The sequence below is a fragment of the Macrobrachium rosenbergii genome, chromosome 37, assembly GCF_040412425.1.
Source record: "Macrobrachium rosenbergii isolate ZJJX-2024 chromosome 37, ASM4041242v1, whole genome shotgun sequence".
NCBI classification, from domain to species: Eukaryota; Metazoa; Arthropoda; class Malacostraca; order Decapoda; family Palaemonidae; genus Macrobrachium; species Macrobrachium rosenbergii.
In genome coordinates, this window is record NC_089777.1 from 34,138,150 (window position 1) to 34,164,969 (window position 26,820).

Genomic DNA, 26,820 nt, shown 5'->3' on the forward strand with positions numbered 1-26,820 from the left:
TGTGTTTAGCTGTCCTGGGATGGTTTCACCTGGAAGGGGATCTGTATAGAGCCCAAAGCCTCTATTCTGTCACTGTTGGGTTGGCAGATCAACAATAACATCATTCAATTCTACTGAGGTAACAACGTTGCCAGCACACCGCATGCAGTGATGCTCAGTGGAACCCTTCATTCATCTGATCACGAGTGTTAAGTAACTTCGCGTTACATAATTCAAGAATAAGTAACTCTAGAGTCTTCTAGACGGTTGTCAAGTTATTTTTGCTCTCAAAGGGGGCAATTTGTGAAGGATTTGCCACCTATTTATAACAGCTGTCAAGTCATTTGGCAACGATTTTGAAACAGAAAATACACGATCAAGTGATTTAACCTACCTGGGTGGTAACATTATTCTGGAGGTTTGCCCACTTTAAGGGATCGGCTGCATCCGCGACATACGTAGTTTCGTTGAGGGTTATAGACGTCACAGCCACAGTTACTGGAAAACAAATGAGAGCTTTTACTATAACAGCTTCCAGGACGCAGCATTTTCTGCCGTCTTAATTATTTCCTAATTCACTCAAGTGGGGAAGTTCATTAACTCCTTGCTTGGTTTCTTGCTTTAATGCGTTGCATTTCTGAGGAAAAAAACCAACCCAGTATCTTTTCTTGTAAAATAAAAAATACGCATAAAGTAATGAGGTTCTTCTTTGTTATCACAGAAACAGAAAACATTTTTGCTCGCGTGAAATGAAAATTCAATCAAGAATGATTTTACTATTTATCCATAGTACTATACAGAAGAGGTTACTTATCCACGCGAAGGAAAAATCTAGGGCAATTTCCAACCGTACATAAATCGTCATAGTTTCCTGATATAGACCACGTTACGAATACATAATATTCTCTTGTTTCCAGCCCTGGCTACGTAAACCTTTCAGAAGTGTTGTTAATTTTTCTTTCCGGGTAAAAAAAAAAAAAAAAGTATACCTTAGTTTTACCAGACCACTGAGCTGATTAACAGCTCTCCTAGGGCTGGCCCGAGATTAGACTTATTTTACGTGGCTAAGAACCAATTGGTTACTTATGATTTACCACAAGGTTGAGTTCCAGTATAACTTCTTTTATCTCTACTAAAAGAATGTCAGCCTATCTTAAAAACTGAGACAGTTTAGAATGCAAATAGTTGAACGTGTTAGAATCTTGCTGCTAGGTAGCATGTCATGCTGCCAATATGATGCTGAACTTCAGCATGTTGGCCGATTTCGCCTCACTGTTTCAGTTCCTAGATTCATTGTACATTGGTACCACTGTACCCAATGATTCTAAGTATTACAGTCTTGGTATTTTAAGGGTCCCCCTTGCAGTACTTGAAAATCCAATATTGCCAAAAACATGTAGGCCTATTTCCCTTAGCGTTTTTATTTCTGCATTAAATTTATTGATAATCATGTCATTAGAATTTATTCTATAATCATTGTCACTGCTGTTTCTTGTGAGTGGAATTTCATTCTATCATTGTTCGAGTTTAGAAGGTGGTTTGTTTCTCTTTATTTTTATCTCATAATCTCTGTGGAAATCAAAGGACCAATTATCAGAGTTTACAACCTAGAACGAGTTGCTTTGGAAGGTGGTTTGGACAGAGATTTTAGATCAAGCAACGGTTTATTTTGTCTAATAATCTCTGTCCTTGTACTCCAGTCAGGGCATGCAACTCGTTGGCATCAATAAATTTAATGGGAAATAAAAAAAAACGCAAGTGAAACAGCACTCTATTCATAATCGTAAGTATTTAATTCTTAGGAATGAAAACCTGTGGAACTGATTCTGACAAAAGACGGATCTTTATAAAGAGAAAGAACATAAGTTTTGTGCTTTTTAAAATGTCTACATTAAATAGAATTAGTAAAATAATAAAATTAACCTAACGGTTTCATGAATTTATAATCAGTTGTAGTTAATTCATATTCTTTTGTGATTTTCATAAAAAAATAAACTTACCAACTGTAGCCATGGGGAAAAATGTTGCAATACAAATAATAATGTCACTATTGAATTCCCGTTCTATTCGCAGAATATCTTATCCTAAAACTGGTAATTAAAAATGTATCGTATTCTCCCATTAGCTCAAAACACTACCTTTTGTATCATCAATAACCCTTGTAAGTAAAATGAAGTTGTTTCTAAAATAATTCATAGTTAATGTTCTATGTCATTAATTTCTTTCTTATAAGCCCGTCAAACTTAGCTCTAGTCTTTATTTGTTTGCTGAGTCAACCAGTTTCTTTCGGCAGATGTATATGATTTGATTATGATTTACGACAATGCGGCTATAAAGCCAAGAACTGGGCATCTTCAGCCATTCAACGCTAAAGACAGTGAAAAGAGGGAGCTGGAGTGGTTGGACAGCAAGATGGAAGATAAGAAGTCGGAACGAAAGTAAAGTAAAAGGCTAAAATGTGGGTGTACCCAGAAGCCAAAAGGACTCTGCAAACAACCTTTAGCAATACCTACATTGAACTATAGCCCCCTACGCAGAGGTGAATATGATGGTTGCAAACCTGAATATTCTAGTTCCAGATATGTAGGCGTATGTTTACTGTTACAAAGGGACCTGGAAATTAATTTTTATTGTTTTTCGTGGGGTTTTTCCGAAGAATTTGATCTTCAATGAAATGTGAAATTTGAAAGATGGTAAACTTAAGGACACTTGGGAGCCAGATATTATGAGACTACAGAGAAAGGATGGGGAATAAAGACACTGTTTTGAACCTAACCTAATATGTGGTAACGTTTACTGAGGATACTGAAATATGGCCCAACGATTGCCGTAAATGAACCAAACCTCACCTCACCTAACCTAACCTGGAACGCTAAACCTAAACATGCAGACTGGTAAAGTGACTGATGGAAATGTTTCTTGTAACTTACCCAAGTGACCCTTTAATCTGTAAAACTTTAATGCATAATCAGTTGTCAATATCATCAGCTGACTGTTTCCTACAGTCCCAGTAACGGTTGCAGCATTTCAGACATTACTGAATGTCAAATTACCTTAGGAATTTAAAGGGCATTATACTCTAAATTCATAGGGCAATTCGACATTCACCAAGCTCCTGTGATAAGCCATGTTAATGGTTGCTAACGTCTCGGTTAGTCAGGAAATGTCCTAAAGTTCACACCATGACATTACCCTACTTATGGCCCCTTTTGGCCAATGGCCCGTGCTGGCCAAAGTCTCGTTTAATCTATCCAAACTAAACAGAAGTTAGGCTACTGAGTTCAGTGTTCGGTAGATAATGACTTCCATGAAAACAAATAATGTGAAAACTAATTTCCAAGTTGCTTTATCCTGACTGCAAAAGCAAGGCTGCTAACCCAATTAGGTTAGAAATCACAATTATTCTCGATAAATCAGTGTACTTTCTCAGGAAACATGCGTGAAGTAGATCTTATTAAGTTACTAGTGGACTATGAGTTTAAGTAACTGTCACGAAACTTTTGTTCAATCTAGTTATATATGTATGTATATATATATATATATATATATATATATATATATATATATATATATATATAATAATCTTCAAATTCATTTTCTAAAAGAAATGGTCATATTCTCGCCTGATAAGGCTAATGTTTAGGGATGACGTGTATACTATGTATAGTTGTCAGCAACACATCAACATAACAAAACATAGAGGTTGATTATAAGAGAATCATAAGAACCATTGCCTACTATAGACTGACCGAGGAATCTAGGTAATTGTTTTTCCGAGAGTAAATATAATTTCCTAGGAATTTCCGACTTCCAACGGATTCCTCTAAACGGACCTACTAGGCCTATAGCCTAACTTAGAAGAATATCTAAATAACATGACATCCCTTATCAAGACAATGGGCAAGCCAAACAATTGTTTGACGATAGGTTCTTCTTATTTACTCAACCATGTTTGGAAAGTTACAACAATTATGCAAACACATTTATATGCATTATGATCTAGATGCAAGATATGAAATGGTAATTTTTCATATTAATTAGCCTCAGAATGCGCGACTGGAACAGGTTTCACAAATGCACTTAACAATATGAGAAAGCACGTGTAACGTGTCAATTTGGGTACGTCAGAAAACTGGCATGGTCTGTAAATCCTGTTACACAGCAATGTTTTAAGCAGAGAACAGGGGCAGCCTCGCTGTAGGAAACACACGCTGGCCTACTACAAAAACTTTTGAATATAACAAAAGACCGACATGACACTCTGGACCTCTATTTACTAATTGTGAAATACTCACCATCAGAACAAAAACATGGTTCATAGACGCTCCCTTTTGGCTTGATGCCCGTGTACTGATAAGCAGGAGGAGTTGGTGGGTTGGAAAACGCGTTGATCTTGTCCTGATAGCTGGCGTTGTAATTGTCGCTGTAACAACAACATACATCCACCACGCAGTTTCCACTTACCAAGGAAGCAGGCAAGACTAAAAGGAAAATATGAGTTTTTAGTTTATATATAGACATATATTTATATATATAATCATGAAGCTACAAATGTCAGTGGTTTGACCGTCGACTGGAGTCGTTGGAAGGTATTGTGTCGAGGGATCGAGACCCGGCGGTACCGATCCATTTATCACTTAAAAAATTCTCCTTCGGTGATAATTCCCCATCGGGGATATTCCCGAGGTAGCGTGAATTGGATATTAGACGACATTTGTAGCTTCATGATTGTATATTAATCACGGTGTGATAAAAATTTCATATAATTATACATATATATACTATATATATATATATATATATATATATATATATATATATATATATATATATATATATATATATATATATATATGAGCGAATACCACAGGAAAATGGCAGGCAGAAGTTCAGTACCAAGCGCTTTCACGTGTAGTTTATTTACGCATAGTCGGGGCACAAATGAGAAACAGTTTTGCCCCAACGATGCGTGAACAAACAACACGTGAGAGCGCTTGGTGCTGAACTTCTGCTTGTCATTTTCCTGTGATATTCGCTTATATACTGAAGTCACGTGCATGTAGGCTACTGTGATTTTTTAAGCATATGTAAGCTCTTTAATTAGCGAATTAACATTTTACTAAGTCTGTTTATCATTCTTATTTTTAATGTAGGATACTGTACATACCGAGTTACATGAAACTTGTACGCTATGATTATGACAAATGATGACGAAATGGCAACATCAACAAAGACACTGACTCACAATATCAGAACTGGATGACTGGAAAAGCCTGGATTTCCTAAAAATAAAAATAAAAAAAATGCCTAAAAGAAAACCATGTATTGCCTACTATTACCAAACTGAGAACTCTGAGTTTTATCTCGTTTTTGCATTCGGTATGAAATAAAAAAAGTAAACGTACGAGTATATACTGTTGTGCAGAGACTGTAAGGTGCATTAATAAGTACCACAAAACATCTGTGTCTTGTTTAACAATATGATCCAAGGAACCGCTGTAATCAGAAGTAGGAAATTTAAAAATCTTATTTTTTTGGATGAACGGATACAAACTGGAAATACGCAAAAAAACTTAAGTGTACCTTAGTTTTACCAGACCACTGAGCTGATTAACAGCTCTCCTACGGCTGGCCCGAAGGATTAGACTTATTTTACGTGGCTGAGAACCAATTGGTTACTTAGCAACGGGACCTACGGCTTATTGTGGAATCCGAACCACATCATAGCGAGAAATTAATTTCTTTTTCCTCTAACTCATCAGCCGGCCAGGGACTCGAACTCGGGCCTGGCGAGTCCCATCCACAGCTCTACCGACTCACCCAACGAAGAGCAATAGACTGATGACGAACATAAAGTTTTATATATAAAGTGAAATTCCATAAAGCCTGTATTGTTCACTGCTGGGAAAACACTGTAATACGGTGGCATTTCAACAGAAGCACAACACCTCGGAGGTCAAAGAGGGTCTGCGTATAACTCGCTCTTCGAATTCCTTGGTAAAGTTATACATCAAGTGTTTTTATAACTTCAAAGGTGCCGGGAGTTAGAGGATTTTTAACCGGGGTCTGAAACGGCATTAAAATTTTATGCAGGTGGATACGAATGGTTCGGGATTAAAGGTAGCTTGGCGTCTTTTGGCTTTTGTGCCATGAAATGTTTTACGACTAAAATTAATTTAATGATAATCATTTGCTGTAGGCTTTTGCACGATGTAGAATAGAATAGAAATAGAATTTAGGCCAAAGGCCAAGCGCTGGGACCTATGAAGTCATTCAGTGCTGAAACGGAAATTGAGAGTAAAATGGTTTGAAAGGTGTAAGAGGAGGAAAACCTCGCAGTTGCACTATGAATCAATTATTAGGAGAGGGTCGAAAGTAAGATAGAAGAAAGAGAATATAAACGGAGGTCCAGTGAAAGGAATGAAAGGGGTTGCAGCTACGGGCCGAAGGGACGCTGCAAAGAACCTTAAATAATGCCTACAGTGCACCCCATGAGGTGCACTGACGGCACTACCCTCCGAGAAAAGTATGTATGTATGTATGTATCTAATAATAATAAGCTACTTTAATGTATTTAATAAGGAAATCAAGTATATACAAGACCTATGTATGAGGCATTTATGAATAAAATTGTGTATATGAAACATTTTAAGCATTAATTAGTTAATTGTGCATGCATGTATGTATGTATGTATGTATGTATGTATGTATAGTCCCCATGTGGGCTTTCAATGAATTTATTATGTATACGTTAGTCTAATTAGTTACGTATGCACTTATGTAATGATTAATTAAGTAATCATTTATGAATGAACGTATACTTGTATATGTGTACTTGTTAACTATGCATGCACGTATGTTGGCAGAGCGTGAATACATAATGGATGTCCTCACCAACGGCCAACAGTAGCAGAAACCAAAGTGGTCGTCCCCCTGCCACCACCACAGCCACCATTGCCCTCGGCTCCCCTTCGGTGCTGGAAAGAAGTACAAATAAGATTAAATATAAGTCATCACCAAAAATTACAAAGTGGAAAAATACTACATGCAACCAAATCAAATGGCAACCACTAGGCGTAATTTCTCACTGGTTGTTGGGTGATTTCAGTTGCTGCATTTAGTTACCATATAACCAATGTTGATGAACCTGAGCTGCGCCATGGTTTATTTGCCATGGCATTCTACAGTATTGGGATTGATTTCCTTTGATTACGGGTATATTCAAACATACTTTCATTCACATAATTATCTATTTGTTATTAAATTGACATTCAGTTTTACTGATAATTTTCCATTAATTATATAAATTCAGTCCTCTTTATATACATATATATATATATATATATATATATATATATATATATATATATATATATATATATATATATATATATATATGTGCCAGTGGTAGTAACACATCTGTTATATCACCGGTCATTTGGGTTTGGTCAGTACTTGGATTGGTGACCGCCAAGAAAAGCCAAACGCCGTCATCACATAAGTTCCTTCAACAGAGCGTAAAGTTAGCAACCCAGTTCCCTATATACTTGCAAAAACCGGAAAGGTATCGACCAGAAGTGCCACCCTTATAAATGTGTGAATATATCATAATGAGACCAGTGAATGTATCCTACAAATAAGCATTCTATTCTGTGACAGCTTGCTACAAACTTTATATATATCTATACAAAAACAATGTAGTGAGAGAGGTTGCTTCGAGGAACTGACTTTTATTAAAACATTTCCGAACATGCGTTTTAATAGAGAGAGAGAGAGAGAGAGAGAGAGAGAGAGAGAGAGAGAGAGAGAGAATGTGTTCTTGACTTTGGTGTATCACCTTGACAGAGGTGACATTGCATGCCTTATCGCATCTCGAACGGAAAATGGCGTGTCTTGTTCAGAGGGTACGGACCCATGTAGGAAAGTTTCTTCGCGTTGTCCTTATGTTCAAAAAAAGGGGGTAAGGCTTAAAGAGCCTGGGTTCCCTTACACACCCTCCTTTCCCCACCCTAACCTACGGCTAGGGTGAAGGACATGGGTGGGGGAGCGTATGGGTGGGGTGGCTTGATGAGGGTGTTACACCAGATCAGGCAAAGATAAGATTATATTGTGGTACTAAACCGTTTTCTGTCGGATATTATCACTCATATTTTCCTTCCAAGGTATTCATTCAAAAATCTTCTTGATAAAGAGTCCATATTTTTCTCTTTTGTGACTAAAATATTACAGTTAAAAGCCTCTGTTTACTGTGACCGATTTTCGAATACGAATGTAAAGGACATTTCAACTAATCAAAAGGATGTGTTATAAAATTAATTTGATATCCTAATCCCATCCACAATGATAGTGAGGAAACGTTAAGGCAAATGAGAATAATACATGAATACATTATCAGACATATTACTGACTGACTAAGAGAGAGAGAGAGAGAGAGAGAGAGTAATACAAAACCAGCAATTAGGGCTTTGTCACCAAGGGCAACAAATGGAGCTCATGTTGCCACACGAGTAAGAATCGTTGTAGGCCGCAAACGTACTGTACATTTTACAGCAAAACTACGAGAGAAGTAATTTTGTCTTATAAAGTGTCATACAATAAAACCAAAGGAATGTATAAGTTAATCCAATTTCTATTTCAATGATTTCATTATATTGTCAACCGAGAACGCATGAAATAAGTTATTCTTCCCGCGCAAAAGGAGCTACAGATCTTGGTCACAAGAACACTAAAATGAGCGTCTTCAATTTTGCCGCCAACTGTTCGCTGCTGTGGTTGAACTCACCGCATTTTTACCCTTAAATATTAAGATAGCGTCTTAGCTCCGTTTTTCACTAATACCTATGACTCTTTAGCATATGAATAATGGCCATGAATCCATTTGGGCTTATTTCGCACGAAAACCTGAAGTAAAATGGCTAGTGCTATCCGTACGACCTTCAAAATAAACCCTTAGTACGATCAGACTATTACCGTTCATTCCATTTGCTAGAAAACGAAATAAAACTCATTTAAGTCGCTAGTAATCGTCTTATCTTGGATTTAATACAGGTAAACTGCGCATTTAATCCCAATTATCGCATTTGAAGAAATGGAGGGTAAACCTACGCAGTACTGCGCTAATGGTTCGCTACAATAAACAGTAATTACGAGATGCGTGATGTAAGAATAAAGAGAGAAAGAAAGAAAGAAAGAAAGAAAGGAACGGTGCTATGCTCGGTTGCAACAATTGTATCCAGAAAAGATTAAGACCCGGTGTTGCTTGACGTAGTGGTTGAGTGGAAGTCTGTACCGTATACCTATACTGTCAGTAGCAATGTGTTATTCAAACAGAAAACCGATATACATACACACACGTGTATATATATGTATATATATACACATACATACATATATGTGTATATATATACACACTTACAGTATATATATATATATATATATATATATATATATAATATATACATATATATATGTATACAAGTGTGTGCATATCTAAATAACGATATGATTACCTAATGCTGAGCTGAAAGCAAACTACCACCACTAAATCAAGAGTAGATGTGAATATTGCAGTAAATAAAAAAAAAATGAAAAAAAAATCGTAACTATTCATTCAATGTGCAGGACCCGAACATTCTAATTCTGCCTATTTTTCATTTGCCTAAAATAAAATAGCACAAAGAAGAGCCGCCTGAACTTTATTCACCCTAGAGTTTCATTCAGCATTTGATGCAGAGGAGTAATTTTCTCGCAGTTAGTAAACATGAATCAGACCAGAATAATGGGCCCAAAGCTACTCTATTATTTGGTAGTTCAAGTCACGTGACGATGAACTGTGTTTTTAACACTAGTAATGAACACGGAAGTGTACTGAACTACGAGAGAGAGAGAGAGAGAGAGAGAGAGAGAGAGAGAGAGAGAGAGAGAGAGAGAGAGAGAGAGTTTCTGTACACAAACAATGATGTGAGAGCAAGAATACTGTTTTTCCTTAGATGGGAGACGAAACAAAAGCACTGGAATAAAACTAGGAAAGTAAAACTCAGTATAAATAAAGTGCAAAGTCAAGACTTCTCAAACAAGTAAACACAGAATGTATGCCAGAAGCTTCGTTATTTCTCTCTCTTTACACACACACACACACACAGAATAATATGTGCACTCTAAAAAAATTGAGAATGTTGACCAATGTCACTTCACTTCTAAAAGAGATATTTAACATATTCAGGTAGTAGTCAGAGGCCGTACTGTCGAGGAGGAAAAGAAATCGGTTTTGGGACATATATACACGGAACGAAGAAGAGGAAGACATATACACGGAACGAAGGAGAGGAAGACAAGTTAGGTAAAGGAAGCTAATTATACGAAATATCTTTATAAGAGCAAGGCCATACAGGAGAAAAACTTGGCGCCCTTTTCTAACCCGGGTCCGAAGAAAAACAGGGGAAAAGGAAGCAGGAATGGGTTGCAAAGCTTAGTAGTACTAGGAAAAAAAGTCAATTTGTGTACGACAAGGATTGCCGATTTCTACAAAGTATACTATAGAAAGATCCTTCTTCTAAATCAGGCACATGAAGGTACACGCGAACAGGTGAACTCAAGCACACTCAGACTGATTTAATTAGTCACAATCGCCTTCGGAAGAAGAAAACCTATGGCACTCAGGGTACAAAAAGGGCGATAAAGTGAGTTAGAGTTTAACAGGTAAAAAATGCGCCGAAGTTTCTTCGGCGCAATCGAGTTTTCTGTACAACCGCTACAGCGTATAATCAAGGCCACCGAAAGCAGATATATCTTTAGGTGGTCTCAGTATAATGCTGTATGAGCTGCGGCCCATGAAACTTTAACCCTTGTGGTGGCTTATCTTATATCGTTGCCAGAAGCACGATTATGGCTAGCTTTAGACTTGAATAAAATAAAAACTACTGAGGCTAGAGGGCTGCGATTTGGTATGTTTGATGATTGGAGGGTGCATGATCAACATACCAATTTGCGGTCCTCTAGCCTCAGCAGTTTTTAAGATCTGAGGGAGGACAGAAAAACTGCGGACAAAAAAGTGCGGTCAGAATAAAGTGGGGGCGGACAGGCAAAACTGGCACGATAGTTTTCTTCTATAGAAAATAAAAAAGCAGAGAAATAAAACCAAATTACTAATTTGTTTGGCAAGCAAAGCAATCACGCCGAATTAATGACCGGCCATTTCAACCCATAAAGAGGAACGTATGACAAATGAAGGGAACAAATACGGATAAGCCGATTTGTTGACGCATCCATCGCCATGGCAATCCAATCATTCAAGACGAACAGAAAGGTTCCAACTCGACTTCTTCCGCCCAAACTGATCACTCCATTATGGATTCGCTCACGTTTAGCTTATCCTGTTTCTTTTGGTTTGCATCGGTTTGTATGTGCGTGTTTATTTCAGATGCAAAAAAACGTGAGTGATGTTTGCTTTTTTTTTTTCAGTTCACGTGCGTACAGATGTTTGTTGTTGGTTTATATATCCAAAGCAGAACAGTATATATATATATATATATATATATATATATATATATATATATATATATACAGGTATATATATGCGTGTGTGTTTACATATACATACACATATATGTGTGTGTGTGTGTGTGGTGGAAATGAACACATGGAAACGTGCTTCACAGAAATAAATTTCTGACTCACGACAGGACCGAACTCCGGTCTTTCAGTGGCAGTCAGGGCATTATATATATATATATATATATATATATATATATATATATATATATATATATATATATATATATATACATATATACATGTATGTATAAATATACATGTATATAAATATAAACATGTATGTATGTGAATACATAATATAAACATTTCTGACTAGAGATAATGAATTCAATATAAATTTATATCTCTCTTGGCCCTAGTGGCTCAGGGGTTACTTTCCTCGTCTCATCAACGAGCGATTGAAAGTCGATCCCAGGAGACAGAAACTACTTGCTTCCTGAAATATCCAACGCACCTGTGTGGACTCAATCACTAAATTGTGTACCTTGTGGTCAGTCGACTGTGGTAAGTCGCAACACTAAGGAGGAGGGCAAGTGAGTAATGACTTCACCACAGCAAAAAAATAAAAAAATAAAATAAAATTGCTGGGAAAAGGTTAACATCTTCTGAAGCCAGTTCCCATCGGAAGAAAAAGGGGTCTAGTTGGAATAAAACTTGCTAATAAATAAAAATAAATCATTTAGTAATTCCATCAGGAACGTACGTTGGCGTTTATTCTGAAACAACAACAAATCAATCTATTCCTGGAACGAATAAGCTTTAAGCGCCATAACTCACCGCTGCAACACATCCTTTACTCCCTTTGAGTCATAGACTATATTCGGGCCGAATGAGCACCATGCCTAGTACTTCTTGGATTTATGGCAAAACAGAGAGGAACAATAACAACCTTTAGGTTCCAGCGTACCTGTGGTTCGTATACACGAAAAGGGCCAATCAGAAATCGATCTGCGACAGTCGAAAGCTTCCTAATAGACCAGTATGAACGGAAATGGCGTTCGAAGCAATAACAGAATCTTTTAGCGCGACAAATACTAGTAAGCGGCAGGGGGCTCTTATCAAACACAAATTATTTGTTCACTGCGACCAGAGGAACAAAAAAGGAACCACCAAAAAGGGAAAGAAAAACATAGAGAGAGAAGTCGAGCGTTAACACGCGATTAGACCAGCCAGGGGATCACGATAACAGGCGGTGGTCGAAAGAAGTCATTTTGGGTTAAGGTTCTTAGTCAAAATCGCCCTTACGTTCTTCTTTGGTATACTAATAAAAAACAACAGGGAACTCCTGTTTATTGCTAGCAGAATGTGCTGATGCTTTACTTTTCACAGTTTTATACTTCAAAAGCACAGACTCGTCTTGACAATGTCCATGATTAAATATGCATCTGTGTATAACTGAATCACGAAAATTTGGAACGTGATGAATATATAAATAAAGGCAATGCCACGAAGGAAAGTGAAACGACTGAGTGGTGCTAGGCCTTCCGACTTACTGTCCTTTACTTAGCAGACTACTAAGTAAAGGACAATAAGTCGAAAGGCCTTGCACCACTCGGCCGTTTCTCTTTCCTTCGTGGCATTTGCCTTTATTTATACGCATCTGCATATAATATATATATATATATATATATATATATATATATATATATATATATATATATATATATATATATATATATATATATATACTGTATACATGCGAGTGTGTATGTAAAAGTGGGTTTTCCTCACGTAAACACGCATGACTTTTATATTCACGAGAATTAGACCAAAAACATCTTTCAGTACTGAATTCGCTATGCCTTGGGAATAACGTACCCAAAAGGAATTATAAATGATAAGTGTATCTTCCCTGTCAGGATTCGAACCAGGCCATTGATCTCTTGATACTTGAGTAATCACAGTCGACTGTTTGTCGTTGCATCTAAACCAAAAGTCCAAGTTAGAATCCTAGCTGAGGCAGATTGACTTATCCATAGCAATTACCCTTTCCCCTTAGGTTCAAGATATTCCCAGTGTTTAGTGAACTCGATATTAAACGACGTGTATATATATACATATATATATATATATATATATATATATATATATATATATATATATATATATATATGTATATGTGTGTGTGTATATATATATATATTATATGTACACACACACATATATATATATATATATATATATATATATATATATATATATATATATATATATATATATATATATATATATATATATTTATATGTCAGTGTAGCACGAATGAACGCGTGCTTGAGAATATCATAAAATCCACGTCAGAAGGTGAGTGAAAACCGGGACTTTGAACAAGTGCTTTCATAGTTTATTCTACATTTTCGAAGTTCACTCTGTATTCAGTGTGAACTTGAAAATGTAGAATAAACTATGAAAGCACTTGTTCAAAGTCCCGGTTTCCACTCGCCTTCTTACGTGGATTTTATTATATTTATATGTATATGTGTATGTATATATATATATGTATATACAGTATATATGTGTGTGTATATATATAGATATATATGTGTATGTATGTATGTATCTGTATATGATCTGTGATATTCGGAAAGATGTTTAACGGATACCACTGCGAAAATGTGACCACGAGCCTAAAATGAAAAGGGTGGATCCGAAAGTATTAAGACACTTTGTTCCACGTAATTAGCAGTAGTCAGAAACGTAAATGGACACATATTCAGAAGTAAGGTAAGACCGAAAAAGAAGCGACACTAATTTCCTTTCGGCCTAGTGTTACGTGTCTCAAAGGAAAGATGGCACCAAAGATGGTGGCAATGACCTTGTGCGTTCCACGAGGGAGGTATGATAATGATGCGACTTTCTTTAACGAAGAAACTACGACAGCAAATCTCTTACCGACCAGCGTATACGCTTAATACTAGATGCAATCGCTTAACGAAAGAAATATATATATAAAAATATTTATCTAGTAAAAAAGGGTCGAGAGTTCGAATCATAAATGAAAGAGGTACGGAGTACGAAGACAGAGCACATCGGTTTCGTCAACTATGTATGAAAATCAAGTATGTAGAGTATGTTTGAATCTCAGGTATGTATATGGAAACATGGCTCTGAAAAAGCAAGATTCAACTACCACCCATGATCTTTCAGAGAGAACTTTCTCTCTGTTTACATCAAAACTTTCTAAAGGCTCTAGTTCAGGACACGGCTTCTTGGCGATCAAAATGGAGAAAGGGATATTCTTTTAGTCTAAAAAGAGTAGGGAGAGAGAGTTTACTGGACTGAGGGAGAGGAAGATATGCAAATAAACTGTTGACTTACAGCATTACAAAGCAGTCGCTTGAATGAAAGCTAAAAGACAGACTCGTATTAGTCCAGCGGCACAAACCTGATTTTTCTACATTTTGGTGCCACCTAATAATGCAAATTCAAAGAGTTATCAGAAATAATACCTTTTCATCTTCGCAGCATAGTCAGAGCAATCAACCATTTTCAAATGTCTATGAGAAAGTTAATGAAAAAACAATTAAAAGTGACACAGACGTATAGAGTTCCACTTATCAGGAATGCACTCCACGGAAATTATAAAAAAAAAACTGCAATAGAAAATTCAATCTCAAATCAGCAACGAATTCAGCCAATGCACCAACAGCTTACCATAAAGCAGAATACTCATTATGACTTCTGTCGCGCAACTTGATAACTCAGAAGTCAGAGCAGATAGTCTCTTGCGGCCACGTTTCTTATACTTAGCTGACACGCAAAAAAAAAAAAATAAAATAAAATAAAACACAAACACAAAAAAGCGACCTTTACCGAATCGTGGAATAGCTGACAAGAGAATTAATAACTTATCGTAAACGATCTAAGTCGATCGGCGACCCCTGTATAAAAAAAGAACACACAATGAACATTCGGAATAGCACTTCACGCACACCTGAGCATAAAATGATCTTTCAAAAGTTTGTCTTTTAATTTCGCGTAGCAGTGGGTACGAAATTACTGTAGCAGGTACAGTACAGCCTTATATCTTATATATATATATATATATATATATATATATATATATATATATATATATATATATATATATATATATATATATATATATATGTGTTTATACTATTTATATACTCATACCTTATATATATATATATATATATATATATATATATATATATATATATATATATATATATATATATGTGTGTGTGTGTGTGTGTGTGTGTGTGTGCATGTATCCTTACATTTTGCGGTTAGGGCACTCAAGTGGATAAGCCAATAAAAACCTGATGATTAAAGAAATCAAATGTACACACTAAGACGCAATGATTCAACGCCACCAGCGGGCGCAGTGATCAAACTGATTAAAAACATTAACAGCAACATATAAAGAGGGATAAATCGAATATTGTATGAAGTACGTATCAACTAATTAAAGCTTTGCCTCTTAAATATTACTAAAAAAAATTTTTCTAAAGCACACAGAAAATAAATTCTGTGTCAAACATGGCACATTCAGATATCGAATTTCTATTATATATTTGTATATATAATGTATATATACACACACACACATATATATATATATATATATAGATTAATAATAATAAGAAAACATATTTGAGAAGAATGCACAATACAAAAACACACGTCTATTTACTTGCGTAAGTAGGATTGATCTTAAAGAGAATGCAGATATGCATGTACGTATTAATATATTCATCATTGTACATCTTTAATATATCTAAGCAAGTACTGTGTGCATAATTACACGGTGTGCATATATATATATATATATATATATATATATATATATATATATATATATATATATATACATATATAATATATATATATATCACCGAAGAATTATAAGTGATAAATGGATAGGTACCGCCGGGTCTCGATCCCTCGACACAATACCTTCCAACGACTCCAGTCGACGGTCAAAACCACTGAGCCATCAAGAGAGGTGTATACATGTGTATATATATATATATATATATATATATATATATATATATATATATATATATATATATATACATATATAATATATATATATATATCACCGAAGGGAATTATAAGTGATAAATGGATAGGTACCGCCGGGTCTCGATCCCTCGACACAATACCTTCCAACGACTCCAGTCGACGGTCAAACCACTGAGCCATCAAGAGGTGTATACATGTGTGTGTATATATATATATATATATATATATATATATATATATATATATATATATATATATATATATATATATATATATATATATATTTGAATGAGTGTATGTATGTATGTAGAGAGAGAGAGAGAGGGAGAGAGAAGTCTCAGATCATTCTCGTCATCCTCTTAAATGAACAGAAACAACACTTGAATGAAACGGTGATGATGGTTGCAAATCTAGTAAATTTCTACACAATCAAAAACGGGTTAGGGATTAACGGTCTATTGTCACAGTCACCAATCTAGTGTAGAGGAAAAACCACAATATCATCTTAATTTTTGAGGGTGCGTTTGCTACCGAAATTATTTAAAACCGAACGGAAATTCATAAAAAATACTCTTCTGGGTGGCCTTGGAACCCACACTGTATGAGGAGCAAGGTTAGTGTTTAACACACCATACCACTGGGTAGTATAAACATGTGCGAAAATTTAGATGCATTAAATTTTGATACGTCAAAATTACAACAAAGATGAGCACTAATATTCAGATTGATGAATGTAACATTTAATGAGAATTCAATTCACATACTGAATGTAGCGTAAGTTCCGACTAACAGTATATCAAAAATATTTATAAATAGAATCTAAATCATTCATGTTTGCTATGATTTTTTCAAACAGTTCACAACTCATCAATAAAAAGGCCACTAAATACTCGTATCAACCATAATTTGAGGAGAGTTCAGTCTGTATTGCTAACTCTACGGTAACAGAGCCCCGGGATTCACTACTCTTCTTCTTCATTCCCACCGCTATCCCTACGCTGGGGGGTCGGTTGCCTTAATGAGTCTTCTCCAAATATTTCTATCAAAAGCATCTCCCTCCACTAAAACCTTCTCCAGATTCTCCCTCACTTTAGCACGCAATCTAACCCTTTGCCTCCTTATCGACATTCTACCCCTAAGGTTCCTTCATGCCACCCCATTCAAGAGATTCCTGCCACTCTCTTACCCAGTTCTTCATTGGCAGGGTGGGTAGAGCTCTTGGCTAGCACGCTGTTGGCCCAGCGTTCGACTCTCCGTCCGGCCAATGAAGAATTAGAGAAATTTATGTCTGGTGATAGAAATTCACTTCTCGACATGTGGTTCGGATTCCACAATAAGCTGCAGGTCCCGTTGCTAGGTAACCAGGTGGTTCTTAGCCACGAAAAATAAATCTAATCCTTCGAGCCAGCCCTAGGAGAGCTGTTACTTAGCTCAGTGGTCTGGTTAAACTAAGGTATACTTAACTTTTCACTCTCTTACCCTTCTTTTCAATGCTTCTTCAGGCTCTGTCATAATCACCAGATCATCTGCATATATAAATATTTTCATTACTAAGCCCTTCAGTCAATACATCCGTAATCAGTACAAACAGAAATGGGCTAGTTACCGATCCTCAATGTAAATCAACTTCAGACATTTCTGTTTGCCAGTCAGTTATTACTGCCGTCCATGTTCTTCTATACATCATTTCAACCAACCTAACCAAATTTTCTTGCAATTTCCTCTCCCTTAAACGCCAAAACACTACCCCCTTTGTTATGCTACCAGATGCCTTCCAGGTCTATAAATTCAGTGGAACGCTCGATTACCTTCCAGCCTCTTTTCCTGTACCTGTCTTATTATATACATAGTATCAACTGTATCTTTCCTCTAATGAAACCGTGCTGCTTTTCACCAATCTACACAATTGCTCGTAATCTCACAACAAATACCTCCCTCTCGTTGAAACACATTTACAGTCAGACTTCCTTCCCAGACATCTGGCACTACTCGGTCTTCCGAGATTACCCTTAACAGTTAAAGTATCATTCTTCTCCTGTACACCAAGTACCTTCAACATTGCAATTTGCACTTCAAATGGATCTGGAGCTTTGCCATTCTTCGTTTTACTCTACAGCCCTCTCAACCTCTATTAATTGCCTCTCCAAACCAGTCCTTCCGCCCTCCCCTGAATCCCTCTTTCATTCTGTGTTTACAAGATGCATATTATAATCAGCCCATCTCCGTTTTATGACATCATCACTACACAAGACATTTCCTTCTCTATCTTTGACACCTGCCTGACCAAGATCTTGTTTTTGCTTTTTCCTTGAATTTGGTATTTTGAAAATATCCTTTTCATCTTCCTTTCTATCCATATCTCCAGTGGCTCTTCCAAAAGCTATGCCCAATGTCCTCTTAGTTTCCCTCGGCACTGTGCACGTCTCGCCTTCCAATACTTGAAAGCCCTAGACTCCCGCCTAACTGGAGCCTGCACCTCTCTGTTCCACCGTCACTTTTCATCCCCTTTTGACAGTCCATAGCCACTTGTTCGCCCAACTGCTTTCTCTGGACCTTTCACACATGCTATTTTCATGTCACTCCAGATATTTTCTGCTCTACCAACTCCCTCGTATCTTAAATTCATTCCTAATTGATGGCTTGCTGTTACGTACCTCCTATAATACTCGCACTGTTCTCCCATAAGATACCACATTTTAATTCCTGACCTCATCAATCTCTTCTTGGGTTTTCTACTTTTCACCTTAATATCCATCACTAGCAACCTATTATGCTTTACAAGTGCTTCCCCAGTGACTACCGTAAAATTTACTACCCTGCTTCTGCCTTCCCTCTCAACCATAATGTAATTTATCTGGCTCTGTATTCCACCACTCTCATGTGTTACTAAATGACGATCTACCCTCCCAAACCAGGTGTTTAAACAAACTAATTCAAACCTCTGTGTCATCTGTAGTACCCTCTCCTAGCAACCGATTCATAGTATAACTGCGAGGTTTTCCTCCTTACATTTTTCACTGTCAATTTCCGTTTCAGCGCTGAATGACCTCATGAGTCCCAGTGCTTGGCCTTTGGCCTAAATTCTATATTCAGTTCAATTCAATTCAATTCGGTAAGGAGCTTAACCAAGAATAAAGCGATTAACCCCTCCAAGGGGAAAAGGTTATAAGTCAGATTTCCAAAGTTTGGCCTTACAAGGAAAATCATCGTGCCGGGAAGCATATTTCCCAAGTCTGGAAGAGTATAGGGATAGGGGAAAATTAGGACCAATCAGCGTTCAGAGTTCGCTTGAGGCAATGACGTCGTTATCTCAGCATTCATTCTTACAGTGTGTACGATAATTATCCGCTAGTAACGTATGCAGTCACTATTGATAAATTATAATATATGTATACTATCCGTTTTTTTTTTCATTCGACTTGTCATTAATTACTTTTATCGTCTAAATAGCTCTTCATTTCTAACAAAATTCAAGTTTAATTAATGATGAAAACCGAGGAAGTATAACACTTTTATATATTCGTATGATTCATTAAACTGCCCTTCTTGAAGATGATTCTGATTTGTAAATACACAATTCATTCATACGGCCTAGAGCTGCTTATTTAAGAGCAGTCTATCGTTCCTCTCTTTTAGAAATGAATGTCAAGGAAAAGCTATCAAATTTCGAGAAATTTAAGAATATGCATTCAAACCTGTGAAAGTAGCGACGTAATTGAATTAAGGACGAATGTAACAACAAAGAACATGATCAAGGAATGGCTGGAAGAGTATGCAAATTTCTTTTAATGCCTTTTCCCCTTATCCTTATCAAGTTACAAGATGGGTCTACCCATAGATAAAGAGGGGAAAGATTGGACCGACACGATAGAGACTTTCATTCATGAAAATCTTTATAACTGTTGAAACAACCTCAAGTAAACGTGTGTTAGTATTAGTCAACTTGCAGTGAAGTACACGCCTGCATTTCGAGCTAATAAAATAAAATAATGAATGTTGTAATAAGCTCTTTATTAAAGCCTATTTGACATTAAATTCATGTAGCCTAATAAATTAGCATGAAGGGTTACTTTCAGTCCATATTACCACAGTTAAGAGTGACAATTTTCCCTACTACTAGTAGGCTACTAGTTCTACAATGTACATAGTATCATGAAGCCTAGCCCAGGGCCTGCTGCAGTTGTACTGTACGTGTTAATGAAGTATTATAATGTTATTTACAAAGTCATCAATAAGTTCTCAAGCCTCCTTGTATGCAGTGGACTCGGTTGAATTTGATCTGCCATGACGCTTGAAGGTAGTAGGCTGTTCTTCAATTTTACCATTATCATTTTTGCCCTATACTTCAAAGTTATAATACAGCATTATAGCTTTACTGACTAGCTAGACTACAAATAAACTTTACCAACTAACCAGTCTACCAGGGTTTATCATCAAATAAAAGGTAGCCTACCATAACCTAACCTTAGCTTAGAAAAGGATGTCTAATTTGGAATAACCTTCAGGAATGCCCATTTTTATGTCTGTCCCCCTCCACAGACTATGAAATACACCTCAAGTCTTGGCTAGCTATGAAAGCCTAAGTTATTCTTACAGGCTAGCCTAACTTACAATAGAATCTACAATTTAAATAAATATGTTGAATTCCAGGTCAGTATGATTTTGACATTGTCTGCAGACTGCAGCACATAGTAATTATTAGTAAATGAATATTTTGCCATATTTCTCTACAATATTTATGTACCTTTCTATTAGATTCTATATTAACTTTATTTTATTTTTCAATAAATCTTTTACTTGAGCCCCTCTATTCATAATAGAAGCCTTTTCAGAATTATTTGATTTTTATTTTTCTTTCCAAGAAAAAAAATATTTTTATGGACAGTAATATTTAGTCTTTTGCTCAAGAAACAATTATATTTCTCGTTATCAAGAAAAATATACTTGAAATGTTTAAAAACTATGGATTTTCATACTTTATCTTTTTCTATATAATCGTAATTCTTAAAACAATAGTGTGTATAAAAGTATTTTTTCCAAGAAAGAAAAATAAAAATAAAATAATTCTGAAAAAGCTTCTACTATGAATCGAGGGGCTCCAGTAAGTGTTATTGAAAAATAAAACAAAAGTTAATACAGAATCTAATAGAAAGGCACATGAATATTGTAGAGAAATAACATGGCAAAATATTAATTTACTAATAATTACTAGGTGCTGCAGTCTGCAGACAATGTCAAAATCATACTGACCTGTAATTCAACATATTTATTTTCATTGTAGAGTCTAAGTTAGGCTAGCCTGTAAGAATAACTTAGGCTTTCATAGCTAGCCAAGACTTGAGCTGCATTTCATAGTCTGTGGAGGGGGACAGATAGAAAAATGGGCATTCCTGAAGTTGTTCCAAATTAGTCATCGCCTAAGGTTAGGCGATGGTAGACTACCCTTTGTGTTATTTGATGATAAACCCTGGTAGACTGGCTAGTTGGTAAAGTTTATTTGTAGTCTAGCTAGTCAGTAAAGCTATAATGCTGTATTATAACTTTGAAGTATAGGGCAAAAATGATAATGGTAAAATTGAAGAACAGCCTACTACCTTCAAGCGTCATGGCAGATCAAATTCAACCGAGTCCACTGCATACAAGGAGGCTTGAGAACTTATTGATGACTTTGTAAATAACATTATAATACTTCATTAACACGTACAGTACAACTGCAGCAGGCCCTGGGCTAGGCTTCATGATACTATGTACATTGTAGAACTAGTAGCCTACTAGTAGTAGGGAAAATTGTCACTCTTAACTGTGGTAATATGGACTGAAAGTAACCCTTCATGCTAATTTATTAGGCTACATGAATTTAATGTCAAATAGGCTTTAATAAAGAGCTTATTACAACATTCATTATTTTATTTTATTAGCTCGAAATGCAGGGGTGTACTTCACTGCAAGTTGACTAATACTAACACACGTTTACTTGAGGTTGTTTCAACAGTTATAAAGATTTTCATGAATGAAAGTCTCTATCATGTCTGTCCAATCTCTCCCCTCTTTATCTATGGGTAGACCCATCTTGTAACTTGATAAGGATAAGGGGAAAAGGCATTAAAAGAAATTTGCATACTCTTCCAGCCATTCCTTGATCATGTTCTTTTGTTGTTACATTCGTCCTTAATTCAATTACGTCGCTACTTTCACAGGTTTGAATGCATATTCTTAAATTTCTCGAAATTTGATAGCTTTTTCCTTTGACATTCATTTCTAAAAGAAGGAACGATAGACTGCTCTTAAATAAGCAGCTCTAGGCCGTATGAATGAATTGTTTATTTACAAATCAGAATCATCTTCAAGAAGGGCAATTTAATGAATCATACGAATATATAAAAGTGTTATACTTCCTCGGTTTTCATCATTAATTAAACTTGAATTTTGTTAGAAATGAAGAGCTATTTAGACGATAGAAGTAATTAATGATAACTCGAATGAAAAAAATCGGATAGTATACATATATTATAATTTATCAATAGTGACTATATACGTTACTAGCGGATAATTATCGTACACACTGTAAGAATGAATGCTGAGATAACGACGTCATTGCCTCACGCGAACTCTGAACGCTGATTGGTCCTAATTTTCCTCTATCCCTATACTTTTCCAGACTTGGGAAATATGCTGCCGGGAACCGAGGAATACAGTTAGGTGCTTTCACAATGTTTACAGCGAAGAAGCGAAATGCATTCTACGAAGCGATTTTCTAGATGACGCAGTAAAATGATTAATGTGTAATTCCTGTGACAAGCTGGATTACATGTGTAAGGCTGAAAAGACTTTAAAAGACTTTACTTCTCCCATCCACCAAGAGATAGCAATAAAATAACACACACACACACACACACACACACACACACACATATATATATATATATATATATATATATATATATATATATATATATATATATATATATATATGTATGTATGTGTGTGTGTGTGTGTGTGTGTGTGTGTGTGTTTGTGTGTTTATGGCAGTTATTTTCTTTATTTTCTTCATTATAGAGAATATGCACAATCCTATATAAAATAAGCCTAAAAAGTTTTTACCTTGCGTGCTAGGTCTACATGCAACAGACTGACTATGAGTTAAATATGATCAGTGAAAGGAAATCTGGTAAATTACCGATGAAAATAACAAGTTACTAAATACATACAAATCTATGGGCACATACATAGTTGATTATGAATATTAGAATCTCCAGGGAAAAGGATTATGGGACCTTAAAGTATTAATACCCCGATAAATCCCTTCGGAAATATACTTTTTTGCAGGTAATTTTATAAAAAAATAAATCACCTAAAATCAATAAATAAAATATAGCATGAAATCACACTTAAGTCAAACAAACTCTTATCACTCTTAGCACCATAAAGACGTGAAAAGGTTATCTTTGCGATTCACTTTTTTCAATTAAGATGGAAAAATCCACTTCATTATCGAAGAAAATCATGGTCGCAGCAAGGATTTGTCTGAATAGTGATATGGGAGCGTAATTTACCTTCACATAATTTTTATATCGAATGATTATGATATTGTATTGCTCAGTAAAATGTAGTTTTTTGTGTGGATAGGACACTATAACCCACACCTCATACAATCCCCCTAACCCTCAGGCTACGCCTATGAAGAAAAGTCTTCTCTTGCAACGCGTGACTCCAGAAAATACGATCACGAATGCAGCAAACATGTGCAATAAAAATTCCAGCGCAGGCGTCGTTAAACATGTTACATGATGTTTGCGCCATAATGTCTGCCATCTCGTTTGCAATCACATTGACAAACGACTGTCTGTCAAAATCATAATTACTAGTGTGGAAAATGCTTCAGTTTTCACGATAATTTTGCATTGTCTAAGTGAAATGAATGAGTGCGTGAAATATATAAAATCTAATTCTAAAAAGGCAAAAGTAACGATAACATTGGTGTCTCATGGAACTGAGGAAATAAATCTCCCTGTTATTTTGAAGTATATTGTTACATCGTTCACCTCAAAAAATTTTTCACGCCCTTTCGTATATTTTGTTTATGGCATTATATAGGCAGTTTAATATAATTTCATAACACTTGTAGTTTGTTCCTTTAATACTCGTGCAGTAAATAAAAATAAAAATCTCTGGTATGTATGACTAAGCTACAACACTGAAAAGTTGCCATGTGAAGATGTTACCTAAACACATCGGCTTTTCGAAATGCTAAAAACTAGAATCTGAAATTTGCCAACTTTGGTAGTCCCAAATTCTGAAAAATTAAGTCTGGTCCAATTTTGGCAGTCTCAAATTCTGAAAAATTAAGTCTGGTCCAATTTTGGCAGTCTCAAATTCTGAAAAATTAAGCCTAATCCTATTGGCTAAAACAGTAACAACTCAGGCTAAAGGCTCGACTAATAACTATACGGTGACTAGGAGCGAATAAATAGATATATAAATAAACAGATAAATTTAATATGGTATTGGTCCATTCCTTTACTGACCTTAGCGTGGTGAATTCCAGAGGCCAGGGGTGCTTTCCAAAGGGTGGTGACACGGTAACTGCCTTGTTGCTCTTCTTCGCACGCATGTCCAACGGTTATTCCCGTCCCCACCCCCCTCCCCCAAGGCATAGATACCAACCCCGCCCCGCCCAGAGAGACAGCGCCACGATCAGCAGGAAGGGGGAAGCAAGAAGCGGATATCTAGTGAATCAAAAGAACACAAAACACTTCTTGCACCGGAGCAAATACATTAGCACGAACGGACAGTTATGGATAGGAAGCCGCCAAGACTGATATGATAATACGAGCTTAAAGCCGCGTAAGACAAATGATTGAGTGATTAGACTTACAAGTATTCAGAACCCACATAATGTAAGGAGATAATCAGGTTTGATCTCTACGATGAGAATAATCGTAAAAAACCAGGAAAAGGTGGCGTGAGGGATGAAGCAGGTGCTAGCGGAAGAGAAAAAAGGAGAAAGAAAAAATTAGTCATAAGAAAGCATGTGAATGGCTCTGCTGGAATGACGTCAGACCATCTATTTAGCAATAGCTACTTCGAGAGCACTTGCGAAAAAAAGCTGTTGTTAGGGATACAGAGAAAACAGTTTTTATTGTAGGTGTTTTTCTTGTTAATATATATATATTGTATTTATATATATGTATATTTATAAATATAAATATATATATATATATATATATATATATATATATATATATATATATATATATATATATATATATATATATATATATATATATATGAAATATTTAACGTGCATGTATGTGGATATATGATACAGATATTGTAAACGTATAAAATATATACTTTAAACACTAACCTTTGAGTATCCAGCTTGTTTAAAAAAACAGTTATACAATTTATTCGACATTAAATAACCGATAATTCTCACAGTATACCAAATAATCGGGAGTTAAATCCAGATGACTACACGATGCTCAGCCAGATTTTACGATATGTACATACAACAAGAAACTAATTCTTAATTTGGAAATGATTTAACTGACTAACAACTTTTGCATAACATGAATGTAAGGACTTCAGTAACCTAGTGGACACGGAAATGGTTTAATAGCCAGGCGCTGGGACTTATGAGGTAAACATGAAAACAATTGTTAGGAGCGAGTGGAAAGTAAGATGGAAGAAAGATAATATGAACGGAGGTATAGTTAAAGGAAAGAAAGGGTTGGAGCTAAGGGTCGAAGGGACGCTGCAAAGAATCTAAAGTAATGCCCTACAGAGTACCACGTGAGGTGCACTGATGGAACTAGAATTATGGGGTATATTTATAGGCTACAAAAACTTCAGTTTTGCAGCTAACGCCTTTGGCACTGTCGTCAGGAGGAGAAAATCTTCATACATTTATCTTATGGTGAAAAGAAAACGTAGTGTTAATCCCTTCAGATATTTTATAGTTTTTATAGATCAGCCATAATTTCTCGCGGTTTTGCGGCGCTATCGGAATTTCCGTGACCTGTGACCATCGGTGATGACGGATTCTCCTCGCTGCACCAGGAATAAATGTCTGTGTTCCCTGAACTTTATTGTGTTTTATATTCGGCTTTGTGAAGGGTCCCACCCCCACCTAAAAAACACACACACACACAAAACCTTGCCTGTTAACTTCTTTCTTTGCAAAAGGAAGAAAAAAAATGCTTGACAAAATAATATTCTATCCAGTCGTACCCCTCACAGTACGATGACTCATGGACAGATATTTCATTTTGATTTACACCGTTGTGAATGTTA

The 26,820-nt window shown here is 35.9% G+C and overlaps 1 protein-coding gene across 1 annotated transcript in view; it reads right to left on the reverse strand.

The window, feature by feature from the left end:
• Nucleotides 1–25,346, reverse strand: part of LOC136825473 (uncharacterized) — a 49,412-nt gene extending 24,066 nt beyond the window's left edge. The window contains exons 1-4 of the mRNA XM_067081973.1: nucleotides 25,050–25,346; nucleotides 6,874–6,956; nucleotides 4,275–4,460; nucleotides 374–477 (exon numbers count right to left, since the gene is read on the reverse strand). Coding sequence (XP_066938074.1) covers nucleotides 374–477; nucleotides 4,275–4,460; nucleotides 6,874–6,956; nucleotides 25,050–25,135 — 459 coding nt within the window. The 5' untranslated portion in view covers nucleotides 25,136–25,346. The remainder of the gene's footprint in view (nucleotides 1–373; nucleotides 478–4,274; nucleotides 4,461–6,873; nucleotides 6,957–25,049) is intronic.
• Between the last annotated feature and the right edge of the window lie 1,474 nt (nucleotides 25,347–26,820).